Source organism: Benincasa hispida, chromosome 12 (assembly GCF_009727055.1).
Source record: "Benincasa hispida cultivar B227 chromosome 12, ASM972705v1, whole genome shotgun sequence".
Lineage (NCBI taxonomy): Eukaryota > Viridiplantae > Streptophyta > Magnoliopsida > Cucurbitales > Cucurbitaceae > Benincasa > Benincasa hispida.
The window spans coordinates 61,465,352-61,479,043 of NC_052360.1; the positions used below are offsets into that span (position 1 = coordinate 61,465,352).

The 13,692-nt window shown below is 29.4% G+C and overlaps 1 protein-coding gene across 1 annotated transcript; it reads left to right on the forward strand.

Moving 5' to 3' along the window:
- Nucleotides 1-4,259: 4,259 nt before the first annotated feature.
- Nucleotides 4,260-4,892, forward strand: LOC120068550 (pectinesterase inhibitor-like). The gene has a single exon (XM_039020368.1). The coding sequence runs from the start codon at nt 4,273-4,275 to the stop codon at nt 4,834-4,836; it is 564 nt and encodes a 187-aa protein (XP_038876296.1). The 5' UTR covers nt 4,260-4,272; the 3' UTR covers nt 4,837-4,892.
- Nucleotides 4,893-13,692: the final 8,800 nt, after the last annotated feature.

Sequence of the window (13,692 nt, forward strand, 5' to 3'; positions counted from 1 at the left end):
ATTTTACTCACTGTCAAATAGTTATATTGGGCATTTCTTAAAACTTAAATCTATTAGTTATATAATTGAAAAACTTAAGAATCAATTAGACTCAAAATTAAATTCGTTTGATAAAATAGTTGGTTTTCCTTTTTTTTTTTTTTTTTTTTTTTTCTGTTTTTGAATATGTTTATGTTCTTTAGACTTGTAAAACACAATTTAAAAAAAAAATTAGGGCCTAAACTTGTAATTTAATATTCATATAAATATAATTTAAAATATATTGATATGTAATATCTAGATTAAGTGATATTTAATTATAAAATTATAAGAAACTTTTTAAAACTATTCGATCTAAATATATAAGAGAAAAGTAAAACTTGAAATAAATATTTTTAGGATAGGATTAAGTTTTTTTTTAACCAATTTCAAGTGTCCTAAAAGTTAAAATAATATAGATAGATAGAAAAATGCAAATATATTTTGAAAAATTAGAAAATGATATATATATGAAAATTTTCAACTAAGCTTGTACTTTCTTAAGGAACCTTTGAAGGTCCTTGAGCAGAAGTGTGGAGATAGATCCAAAATTTATTTTCACAGAATCAAAATTACAGAATACAAACGTGATGTATAATAATAAATTTATAGCATGCAAACATAAATGAAAAAGGAATTTGGGCGAGAGAAGACTTACCCTTGAAGAAACATTCTTCATGAATTTTCTGTCTCCAGATGTGTCATAAACCAACTCGATCCAAATGGTCACCACCACGAAAAGAACCTCATATATTCACTAATGGAATAAGAATAACTAAGAAATTGTGGGCTCTTAGAACTTTAGAAGAGAGGGAAAAAATTTGAGAGAGGAAGAGGGGAAGAACAAAGAACTTGAGAACTTTTCTTAGAAATAATTTTGTCTTTTGTATTGTCAAACTCAAGGGAAAAAGAAGGTGGTAACAACTCTTTGCACCACTCCCAATCACGTATGTTGTAGAGAGAAAAACAGGAGGGAGTTACAACTCTCTCCCAAAGTTAATTTAAAAAATAAAACAAATTAATTAAAAAATAATTTTAATAAAACATAATATATATTTATATGATAACCATTATATCATATAATATATATATATATATATATATTAAACTATATGTTATATCAAATATAACATATTAACTATAGTTTAATATTGTATCTAATACAATATAGCCTATAGTTTAATTCTCTCTAACGACATTTATTATAAATTTCATTTATATTAAATAGTTATATGAATCCAATTCATATAATCAATATTTGAATCATATTCAAATATTTATTTCTTCTCAAATAAACTTTATATTATAATGTTTAAATACATTATAGTAATTGTATCATATATAATTAAATTTAAATTTATTATATCACATATAATTATTTCTCTCAATTAATTTGAACAATTTAAATTAATCCACAAATTGATTCTCATTTAATCTATGTTGAGCTACAAAGGGAATATCATGGACCTGTAGATTGAAGTTTTAATAGTACCTGAACAATTAATTAAAAGTCTTTAATTAAATTATTCAACATCCATTAATTGTCATGACACTAAACTAAAGACCGACAACTGCACACTTCACACTACAGATATATTTTTATGTCTATTAGATATAACCAATCAACAGTGCGATGACCCTATACAAATTGCTTATATGTACAGCTAAGTCAAAATTATCGTTTTCCCCTTGTAGTTACATCTAAATCTTTAAATACTGGATCTCTCTAATAAAAAATAAGTCATAGTCCAACTATGACTAAATCCCATCTTGGGTCAGGAGAGGTGTGGCGCCGCATTGTTCGAGACCTGAAATCAGCTCTTAAGGAATCAATTTATCTACTTTCCTCGACGTTGGGGAAGAAGCTGTGAATTTCATCTTGTGTAGCTGAGTTCCCAACTCCCCAATCAAACGAATCTCCAAAATGGTAGGCTTGTTGATTCGACGATCTAACTAGTTTCATCCATACAAATCAAAGGATTGCCTTCATAGGCAGGAGTTCACAACTCACTCAAGATCCAGGTCATGTCACTTATGGTCATCCTGGTGAAATATAAGTCTCTATTATGAATGGTGTTATATAATGAGACTAGTCATTTCGTGGTCCGGTCTTATATAAAATTCTTTGTATAAAATACTCCCACTCACATGTCTCCACATGAATTATCAGGATCAGATCATTTGTAGCACTTTACAATAATTGTAACATCTACAAAGTGGGTCATACTCGTAGTGTCACACCAAGATAAGGTATCTAGCATTATCCATCTACTATAGACCATTTAAGTTATTACTTAAACATGATCCGCTTGTATGTCTCTACATACATATTTAAGCTATAGAAGGTAACATTGGAAGTTAGTTTATTGATTTTCGTGGGTTTAATGCTACTAACGGTCAAATAAAACATCTTATATTTTATAAAACAAATAAAATGTTTGTACAATACAATTAAACTACAGGACCCTACGAGAGTTAAAGCATCAACCCCAACACTTTTGACCTCGAGTTAGGAGTTCGATTTCTTATCCTATATATTGTCAAAAAGAAAAAAATTAAAAAAAAAAAATAAATATTTGCAATAAATTGGACTAAACTACCCTTCCTAGTGGATCATATAAATTGCAATAGAGTCAAAAGGGATATGCAAAAAGAAAACAAACCAGCAAATAAAAATAACCAATTTCAAACAAAATTTGAAAATCAGATTGAACTTAAATAATATATAAAATCTAATTCATTAAACAAGACAATTAATAGTTAATCAAAATAAAAATAAAAGAAGAAAAACAACTAAAATTGAAAATATTTAAAGCTCATGATTTACAAACTGACATTAAAATTTAAGAGGATTTAAGACTCAAAACTACAACTTTTAATTCTCTTTTTTTTTAAAAAAAAAAATAATAAATAATGAAAATAAAAAACAAAACTTTTAACATTGTGCCATGCATTTTAACATATCGTAAAAGAAAATTGTAGCTTGTTACTAAGTACTAGAAAACATTTGAACTCTTGGTTATACAATTTATCCTTTTTTCTCCATCGAAAAATTCCAATATTGATGTTAATATAACTTGATTAGTAATATTGGCATACGCTCCATCTTTAAAGGTAGGAGTTTATCCCTTACCCCGCAATTGTATATTAAAAAATATATATCTAATGTTCACCATCAAAATCAATCAAATCTTAAAATGAAAACTCTCTTTGGTAGAACAAGAGAAATCATCTCTCACACCAAAATAAGCATAGATACGTTTCAAATGACATAGTATTTAAACTATCAACTTCAAAAGTAAAGGTTGGATTTTTCCATCCCATAAAAAAAAAATCCTCTAAAAAATGGCCAAAGAATTAACTTTAAAAACTAATGAATTTTTCTTTTAAATCAAGCACATGCATTTTTTAACTTGCCTTAACTAGGGATGTTCATGGGTTGTATTGAAAGACTTTTTAGACACAATTCAATTGTTAAATTTTTTCAACTCAGATAACTCTTGTTAAAAAATGAACTCAACCCAACCCAACTATGAAATATTTAGGATTAACAACTCAATTTCAATTGTAAAAGTCTAATTTAATTATTTTTATATATTAAATTAAGATTAACAACTCAATTTCAATTTATATAGTGAAAATTTTCTTTATAAAGTACACAGAAACTACTTTTAAGAGTTGTTGAAAAATAAATTATTCAAAAAAATATTAGAATTAAATAAAATTAAAATCAATATATATATAAATAACTATTAATAAAAAATATATTTTAAAGTTAATAATAAATTCGGGTTGGTTCGTGTTATATTAGGTAAACCTATGAACCAACCCAATCCATAAAATGTTTATTTATTTGAACCCAACCCAACCCAAATGAGTTGATAACTCAACCCAAATCGTACGGATTGGGTTGGATTGATCGATTTTTTCGAATCATTAGATTTTTTGAATACCCCTAACCTTAACAAAACAGGACAAAGGTGAGCATGCATTCAAAACATTGGTTTTGATTAATATTTCAAGATAAAAAACAAAAAAAACAAAAAAGACAAAATGCATTGAAATGCCATTAAATCCTCATTACAATTCGTTTGTCCGATAAAGTCTCTTCCAATAATAACTTTTCCATCTCCTCCATTGATGACCTTTACTCTCGGAGAGAAAAACAAACCATTTCTCTAAATTTCATCTATATATATTTGCAATGTTTAACATCAATAAAGACACATAAAGAGGGAAATTTTTAAAAAGAAAATGACTAATTCCAATTCAAATTTGAATCGGGGAATCTCTAGTTCTATTTCGGTTTTTATTTTTTGCCTTCTTTTGTCCAACGTAATTCCTTTGGATGCTGGTACGACACTATCAAATAACATAAAATCGAGCATCTGTCTAAAAACTAGCAATCCATCGTTTTGCACAAACCTATTGAAATCTGCAGGTAGCACGGACCTAAAAGCGTTGGCCACTTACACCTTAAACCTTGCTCATAAAAATGCAGGAAAGTCTATGACCCTAGCCAAGTCACTTGCAGCAACAACAACCAATTCTCAGCTTAAGAAACGATATTTGTCTTGCTCTGAGAACTACGACGAGGCCATAGGTGACATTGAAAATGCTCAAAAGTATTTGGCCACCGGTGACTTTAATGGTGTTAATCTTGCAACTTCTGGCATCATGACGACAATCAACGACTGTCAAGATAGCTTCGAACATCCGCCAAGAGACCATTCATTGCTTCCAAAGAAGAGCAAAACTTTGAAAGATATTTGTAGCATTATTTTAGTTATATCTAATCTTCTTCCTAGGGGCATATAATGAAGCACCCATGCAAACTTTATTATTGTTCTTAAAATTACAATAATTGATCACCCATTGTGTTTTTTTACTGGCTAGAAAATGTTGAAGAATCAACTCATTTATAAAATGCAAGAGAAATAGATAAAAAAAAATAATAATAATAACAATATTAATAAATCATGTAAAAATTGAGAGAAATTTTACTTTTGGACTTGGTGGGTAGACAAGCAAACAAGTATCTAGAAATACTAATATAAATAAGTAGTAATGGAAGAGAAAAATTTGGGTGCTCTCTTGGATACATCTATCTTGGTGCATCCTAAATATAGTCCAATAAAATATTGTCATGTGGCATTTTTATCTTTTTAAAAATCATTTTTTTCTAATTACTTTTTTGTATGGTACAGATGTAGGGAGCACAAGAGTTAGGTGCAACATACGCTCCACCTAATCATTGCTCGTAATGGAATGATATATTATTTGAAATGAGATTATCAATATTTTAATTTAGCAATTACTTAGGCAAGCTTCTGACTGCTAAATTCTTTTAGAGTTTACATATAATTATAGATAAGAAGATTAATGGAGAGATTATAGTTTCCAAAACTAATAAACACCATTATTAGGAGGGAAAAAATGATGATTTGGATGGTCAAATAATTTGAAGGAAAGTAGTGTTTAATTTATATTAAGAATGTTGGTTTGACTAGATATGGTCGAGATACTTATCTAATTAATTTGTTTTTTTTAAGTTTCTTCAACATAACTGTGACGTTGATTAAATTATGAACTCAACTCAAGTCAATTATAAGAACCATTTGAGTTGGGTTAGATTGAATTGTTTGAATCATTTATTTAAAATTTTATCTTAAGAAAAAGTCAAATGTTAGTATATAAGCACCTACTAATTATTTTCAAATATTCAAATAAGATTAACAACTGAGTTTCAATTTTATAATAAAAATTTACATTCCAAATAATTGAAAAAATATTTTAAAGAGTTCTCGGGTGGATAAATAATAAAAAAAATCATGAAACTAGGACTAATATATGAATTGCATTGTAAGTAAACAAAACTAATTTTCAATATAAATAATAAGTTTGAATTGTTAGATGAATTTAAGTAAACTTAAAAAACAATCCAACCGGTAGATATTTCATTTATTTGAAGCTAACACCCAACAAGAAGTTGAAATACATATTCTACTAAGTTGGATTGATTGAGTTTTTTCAGGTCATCGAGTTGTTTAAATCCCTAATTTATAAACATTCCCTATTCCTTTTTTTTAGTAACAATGTTGAATAATTTTGGTCTACTATAATTCTACAACTCGTTTCAAGATCGTTTCACATATATGAATACTAAATATGAGACTTAAATGTCTACGATTTTAAATATTTGAGAACATAAAATATATATTTTGTATAAGAGAGAAATTAAATGGATGTTTTTGAAATATAAAGAATATACTGCGTAGGAGTTATTGTTAAATGAGCTGAACAATAAAAACAATAACTTATGTTAATGGGTTATGGATAAATTTAATGTTATATCAACACTCTAACCGTTAAGTGGGTGTTTGGCAACCAAAGAATGTTGGTTGGGTGGGCTTAAGTGTTTGTTGATCGATTAAAAAAAACGGTGGTTTAATAATGCTTTCAATCTTCCCTTTTAACTCTCCTCTAACGTTTCTCTCTATCCCTCATCTGTCGCTTCACCTTTCTTCTATTCTCATCTCTTCCATCTTCTGTCTTCTTCATCTAACTGGTAACATCTCTCTTCTCTCCTCCATTCTCTTTCTTCTCGATTGTCTCTTCTTGCTCGATTTTCTCTCTGCATGAAATTTCTTGTTTAGATATACTTTTTTTGTGAGTTCTTGGTTTAGATCTATTTTTTTAGAGTTCTTTTTTTTTTTTTTTTCCAAATTTACTTTTTGTATGTAGTTTTTCTTTCATCTACTTGTTTTGAAGTTTTTTTTGTTGAGACTACTTTCCTTTTGGATTTATTTGTTTGGATTACTTTTCTAGAGATTTATTTTTTGTGTTTTAGATATGTAATACTATAAGGTTTTGCATGGTTTTTTTTTGCGTGTTTTTTAATCTACTATTCTCAAATGTTAGATATGTAGGATTTTGCGTGGTTTTTTTTCTTGGATATTTTTGGGTTCGATTTTATGATTATGTGCTCGGTTTTTTTCTTAGATTTCTTTAATTTTTCTTGGTTTTTTGTGAATTTTCTTCCTTTTTTATACCTTCAAATGCTCAATAACTGATTGAATAGAATCTATTGTTTGAATCCAAAAAAACCTTCTATCTTAATTTTGAAGAGTATCTAAATTGCAACAAGTTTTCAACATTTTCATTTGAAATGTTAAATATTTTTTTTATTTAATCCCAAAAAGCAATAAAAATTGGACAAATGTAAATTCTTAGTATTGGGTTAAAAAAAAAAAAATGATAGTGGGTGGTAAACAAAGCTACTTGAAAAAATTATTTGGTGAATTAGTTTAAAAAATTAAAAAAAAAATGTAAGCAAACAACATTAAGCAAAACAAACTTTTTTAAAAAAACATTTGGTAAACAAATTTTAAAAAGAAAAATCAATTTAAGGTATAAAAGTTTAAAAAGAAAACAAATTTAGTAAAATTTCAAATAAATATTGTTAAACAAATACTTTAAGGAAAAAACGTTTATGGTAAACAAGTTTTTTCTTTAAAAAAGTAACATAAATTAGAATGAAACTAGTTGGAAAATAGTAGGCAAAAAAAATAGAAAACAAATAGTTAGTAAATAAATTTAAAAAAAAATTATAATTCTTAGATATGTTATAAAAAACATGAATTGGGATTAAATTTTTTGGAAAATATGTTTAGGTTAAATTTATCTCTTCTTAGGTCAAAACAGTGAGATATTTGTTAACTTAATTAACCGAAAGAATAAGTCAAAGAACCATACTTTCGAGACTTGTTTATGAGAACCCCAAACCCAAAACAATCGGAAGTTGAAATCTCTAAATCCTAACCAAAAAAAATCTTTCACGTCACACTTATAGTATTGATTACCCCTATTTGAAAATATAGGTAGATTCTACCTATTTAATATCATTGACTTGGACACACAAAAGTTCAGACCTCTTTATGCTATAATAAAGAGGGCACGAAACGGTATTGCATCCGCCTACTTGCTCGAACGCATTAGATTGACCATCTAATATTTCATTCCAAAAATAATATTTTGTGATTTTTTTTAAAATGGTTACATGTCGGTCGTTTGATATTATTTTTTGTGATGTTCAAAATAAAATAACTTTTACTTGTACTATAACATTCTCAACATCATTAAGAAAGGTAAGGTAAATATTCTATCCACAATTTCATTTGACATAGCGATGCATATTATATAAACATAAAATGTTAAGTTATTGAGTTATTCAACGTTTATGTGTACAACATGTTATTTTTTTAAATTAATGTTAAGTTAGCAAGATTACATACGTACGTACGTATATATACATACATACATACATACATACATACATACATACACATACATACATACATAATATATATATATAATATATATATATAATCAATTCATAAGTAATTGAGGGTTAAAAATCGTTGTCAGATCAAGAGGAAAAATGTTCAATTTATCGCAATATAACACGTATTTTGGTGGTATGTATTTTACAAATTGAAAAGATTAGAGTTTTTACTGTTTTTAAAAATAATATATTGAAAAGAATTTGTTATGTTTTACAAATTGAAAAGAATTAGAGTTTTTACAGTTTTTTTTCCTAATAGGGTTAAGAAAGTAGATATATAGTTGAAAATTAATTAATAATACTGCAAAGAAAAAAAAAATCAATCTAATTTACAAAAACTCCATCAAATGCCCTAACTCAAATCAACTCTACACCCCAAATACAAATAATAATAAGAGACACTTTTAAATTTAAAAAGTATTTAAAAATATTTATATTTTATAACAAAAAGTTCCAAAAGTACGAAACACTTTTGGAACTTTTTGATATAAAGTTTAAATATTTTTAGGACTTTTCTATTTATAAGAATTTCTCTAATAATTACCAACTTAACTCAAATCTACATTTCAAACACAATCAATTTGACTCTTCCGATATTTTAACTCCCTAGACAATAGTTACTAACTCAATTTAACTTAACTCTATGCTTTTATCGCGCACCAAACGTCTCCATAAATATATTCTTTTCACCCATTTTCTATGAAACAAACATATTGATATGTGGTTAAACACGAACATAGTTTAGCTTGCATAAATTTGTAGTATCAACCTCGAATCAAATGTTCGATTCTCCCACAACGTATGTTGTAAAAAAAACATGTTGATAGGTAGACGTCTAATATGTTTTTTGAACGAAATTATATATTAAGTCACTAAAGTTACAAATTTTATATAATATATATCTCTAAATTTTAAAACTATTTATTGGATACTTCTCATTTTGTGTCTAATAAGTATTAATATATTCAACATCTTTTTAAGATCTATGGATACATTTGGCATAAAATTAAATATTTGTAAATTAAACTTGTAATTTAGTCATTAAAGAAAATTCAAACCATGGTTGCAAATACTTTTTCTAAATAAGAATATTCTTTGACATAGGCGACCAAATTTAAATATGAAATTTGATAATGACTTACTACTTTATTGTATACATAACAAAAGAATAAATTACGCGTGTATTAGAGATACTAAATTATACATTCTACCAAATCCTATAAATCCAACTATATATATATAATTTTTTTTATTGATAACATGTAGAATGAGAGAATTAATAGTACAAACATTATAACACTTGAGCAACACTATTTTTAGCCATCTATGTTCAAAAAGAAAATAAAACAACAAATAAAAATAACCAATATTAAAAAAAAGATTTGAAAAACAAATTGAACTTAAATAATTTATAAAATCCAATCCATTAAACAAGATAATTAAAATTATTCAAATTGAAAACAAAAGCTTGAAAAACCAAAATTGAAATATTTAAAGCTTCAACATTACAAAATCAACCTAAAAATCAATAGAATTTAAGGTTCAAAACTCAAACTTCTAACCTTTTCGTGAGCATAGTTCAAGTAATATAAAATTTATACTGCGGATTATGAGATTAAAAGTTTGATTGGTTGTCCTTTCTTGATAAAACAAAAGTCATCCAATCATCTCTCATGCCTTCTCACACGTGTTCATCAGTCATTATTTTGTCCCTACCATCTCTTTTATATTATTTTTTCTATTTCAAACACTAATTATTAAATTCTAAACTAAATTTAAAATCTATTAAAAATATTTGGACTTAAATTTAGAATTTTTAAGCCTTTTCAACTAAATCCACTAAAAAATTAGCTTAAAAAAAGGAGATTTTCAAAAATAGAAAACGAAGAAAAACTATTTACATAAAATGTAAAATTTTAATGTTCTTTGATAGAGACGGATAGAAATCCATCATTTATCTATCAATATCTATCAATATTCTTTTACTATTTCTTTAAATAGTTTGTCCTTTTTTTCTATTCGTAAAATTTTTTCATTAAAAAAATGAATTTGAGATAATTAATCTTTAAATATTTATTTTTTACTTTACTTTATTTTGAATCAAGACATCCATTGTGAGAGTTCAAATCTTTTACTTCTTTGTTAAACAAGTCGTGGCAAAAGATAACCATGCATTGATTAGATTGACTTTCTACTTTTTCTTTAAGATGAAAAACAAAACTAAACAAAACGTAATTATGGTTATTACAATTCACATCAAAAGGTTGATATGTCATTTAACTCTTGTGTGAGAACTATTTAAATAATAATATATTTAATTAAAGTATGAACTATGTACGTACATTAATAATTTATCACATTGGATTATTTTATTAGATTTTGTCCTATTATGTGATATGATTAATTAATGTCCTAAATTCCTAATTGAGTATGAACTTAATAGGTAGAAGTCATTCCTAGTTAATTAAGGTTTATGAGAAAACTAGTACATAAAGAGACCTTAGGACTATAGTCCCCAATATACCAAAATCGATAAGCATTCAGTATTTCTTGAATCTTATCTAGAGAGAGATCCTACTAAGGGCATTCGGAGTTTTGGTTGATGAAGGGTCATCTTAAAGTTATCGGCATCTCGAAGCTATCATCAATCACAATGGAATTCAGTATGTTATTTATTCTTGACAATTTAGCATGAATGATCCTAGAGTTAAATTTATGTAATATAGATTTAAATATTTATTCTACCAAGTGGTATCAGAACATGAATTTCATGTTGGATTGTTGGTTTACATGCCTCCCAAACATTTCGAGTGGCATTCAAAGCTAGAATAGGAGGACAAGCCTCCGTGAGAGCGAACATGAGATCCTCGATGATCAAGATCGTCGTGATCATGTATTTCCATGTTGCGAAATTATCGCCAGTAAGTTTTTTGGCACTTAACAATGCTAACGTGGTTGTTGCCATTTTTGAAAATGTTGCTGAAAATACGAACAAAATTTTATTAGATTTTGTTAAACTACTTTTAAACTAATCAGTTTTGCAAATCAGTTTCAAGTACCCTAAGATGTAGACTTCTATTTTACAATGATGCTCCAGTGAGGCAGGAAAAGTGTCACCGATGGGGTGATCAGTTGTCCATTTTCTTGGATGAGACATTCTCAACCATTAGGCAGAACCAACTCTTAGAACTGAACCTCACAGCCACCATTTTTTGGTCCAGAATTGTTAACCTTTAACAATTCCACGTAAGTGTAACCCCTCGCTTTTGGTTCTAGAGTCCCGCCCTAATGAGCCCACCGTAGGGAAGAAGCAGATTAGTACAAGAGACTAAGTTACCTTATCCTCTTAGAGAAGATCAAATAAAGAAACGCACAAAACTGCCATCCTTTAAGGGGACACTCCCAGGGTGCCTCGAGGCAATGCCCAGTAACTTTATTCAACATAACAAGAGAGACCGCGGGATATGTTGTCGCACTTCCCGCTTCTACTTACTATGAACACTCTCTCCATCCACCTTGATATTGACCTACCCAAACACCATTTGTTAGGGGGACACGCCAAAAGTGCCACGAGGCTGAGGGTAGATCTCATAGTGTGGACTATTTAGGAGAAACGTGAAAGATTTAAGTGAAGCATCTCATGCCCCAAGTACCTCCCACTGAGTGTTCTACCTAGGGGTTCATTAACCTAGACAATCCGGCTACTAATTTTAGTCTAAGTCATCTATTTAAACTTTGCTTATAAACAACATTTGTCTATGAAATATGAACAAGTTCAAGTAGGCACATTTAAAGACCAACAGCTGAACTTTTCTTATCACAGATATATTTCTGTGTCCATCGGATATAACCAATCATGAGTACGATGACCCTTCATAGATGCTTGTAAGTACAACTGGGCCAAATTATCATTTTGCCCCTGTAGTTACATCTCACTACTTAAGTACCACTGATTCCTTTAATGAACAATACAACATAGTCCAACTATGTATGAACACCTCTCGGGCCAAGAGAAGGTATGGCGCCACATTGTTCAAGACTCGAAATCAGCCCTTAAGGGAGCAATTTATCTACCTGTCTCTTATACACATCTAGATGTGTATAAGAGACAGCTTTAAAGGAGCTATCTATCTACTTACCCCTGCCTCGGGGAAGGAGTGAATTCCATCTTGTGTAGCTGAGTTCCCAGCTCCCAAATCAGACGAATCCCCAAAATGGTAGGTTTGAATCGGAGACCTGGCCACTCGCGCCCATACAAATCAAAGGATCGCCCTCAATGGCAGGAGTTCCCAACTCACTCAGGATTAAGGTCATGTTACCTATGGTTATCTTAGTGAAGTGAAGTCTCTGTCATGAACGGTGTTATATAACGAGACGTTAACACTTCGTGGTTAGGTCTTACACAAACTCTTTGTATAGACGCCCCCGCTTGTGTGTCCCCAACACGAATGATCAGGATCAGACCATCTGTGACAAGTCACAGCACTTGTGACCATTCCACAAAGCGGGCCGCATCCATAGCATTACCAGGATAAGGTTTCCCTCCTATATCCATATACTACAGACCATTTTGGTTATCACTCAAGATATGATCCACTTGTATGTCACCACATACATGCTTTAGTAACATACAGATAACAAGGGATTTTATGTTTATTGGCTTGTGATAAAGCAAATAAAACAAGCAACTGAGCAAAATACAAGTTGTGAAGTAAATATCATATATTAACAACACAAGCGTTCGTACAAACTGTTTACAAACTAGTGGACACGAGACTTTAGGGCATCAACCCCAACAAAAGTGATGTAAACTAGCTTTACGCCCGTTCCATAACTCCAGAGGTGTTCTTGCAACACTCTTAGAAGGAACATAATTGAGAATGTATACTGCAGTCTCCACTGTGAAACCCTAAAACGAGTCTGGTAATGAAGCGTAACTCATCATCGAATGAACCATATCCAACAAGAGTTAATTGGTTGTCTCCTACTGCCACAGTTGAAACGACGTACCGGTGCCTACTCGCAACGTCATCTCACTAGCCTCCAACTGTCGCCAGGATCTAATACCCTGAAAAGAAGAACATACATGATTAGTGGCGCCCGAATCTACTATCCAAGCATAATCATCATTCTCCACTAAACAAGTTTCTAATACAAGTAAATCATATTTACCTTTGTCTGCCTTGGCAGCCTTCTTTTCCTTTAGATAACGGGGATAATTCCTCTTCTAGTTTCCGTCTTGGTTCCAGTGGAAACATTTTCTGTTTTCAACCGGTGGTGGACGCTTCTTCTGGGTGACAGATGGCGGGTTAGCATACGCATTCCCTTTC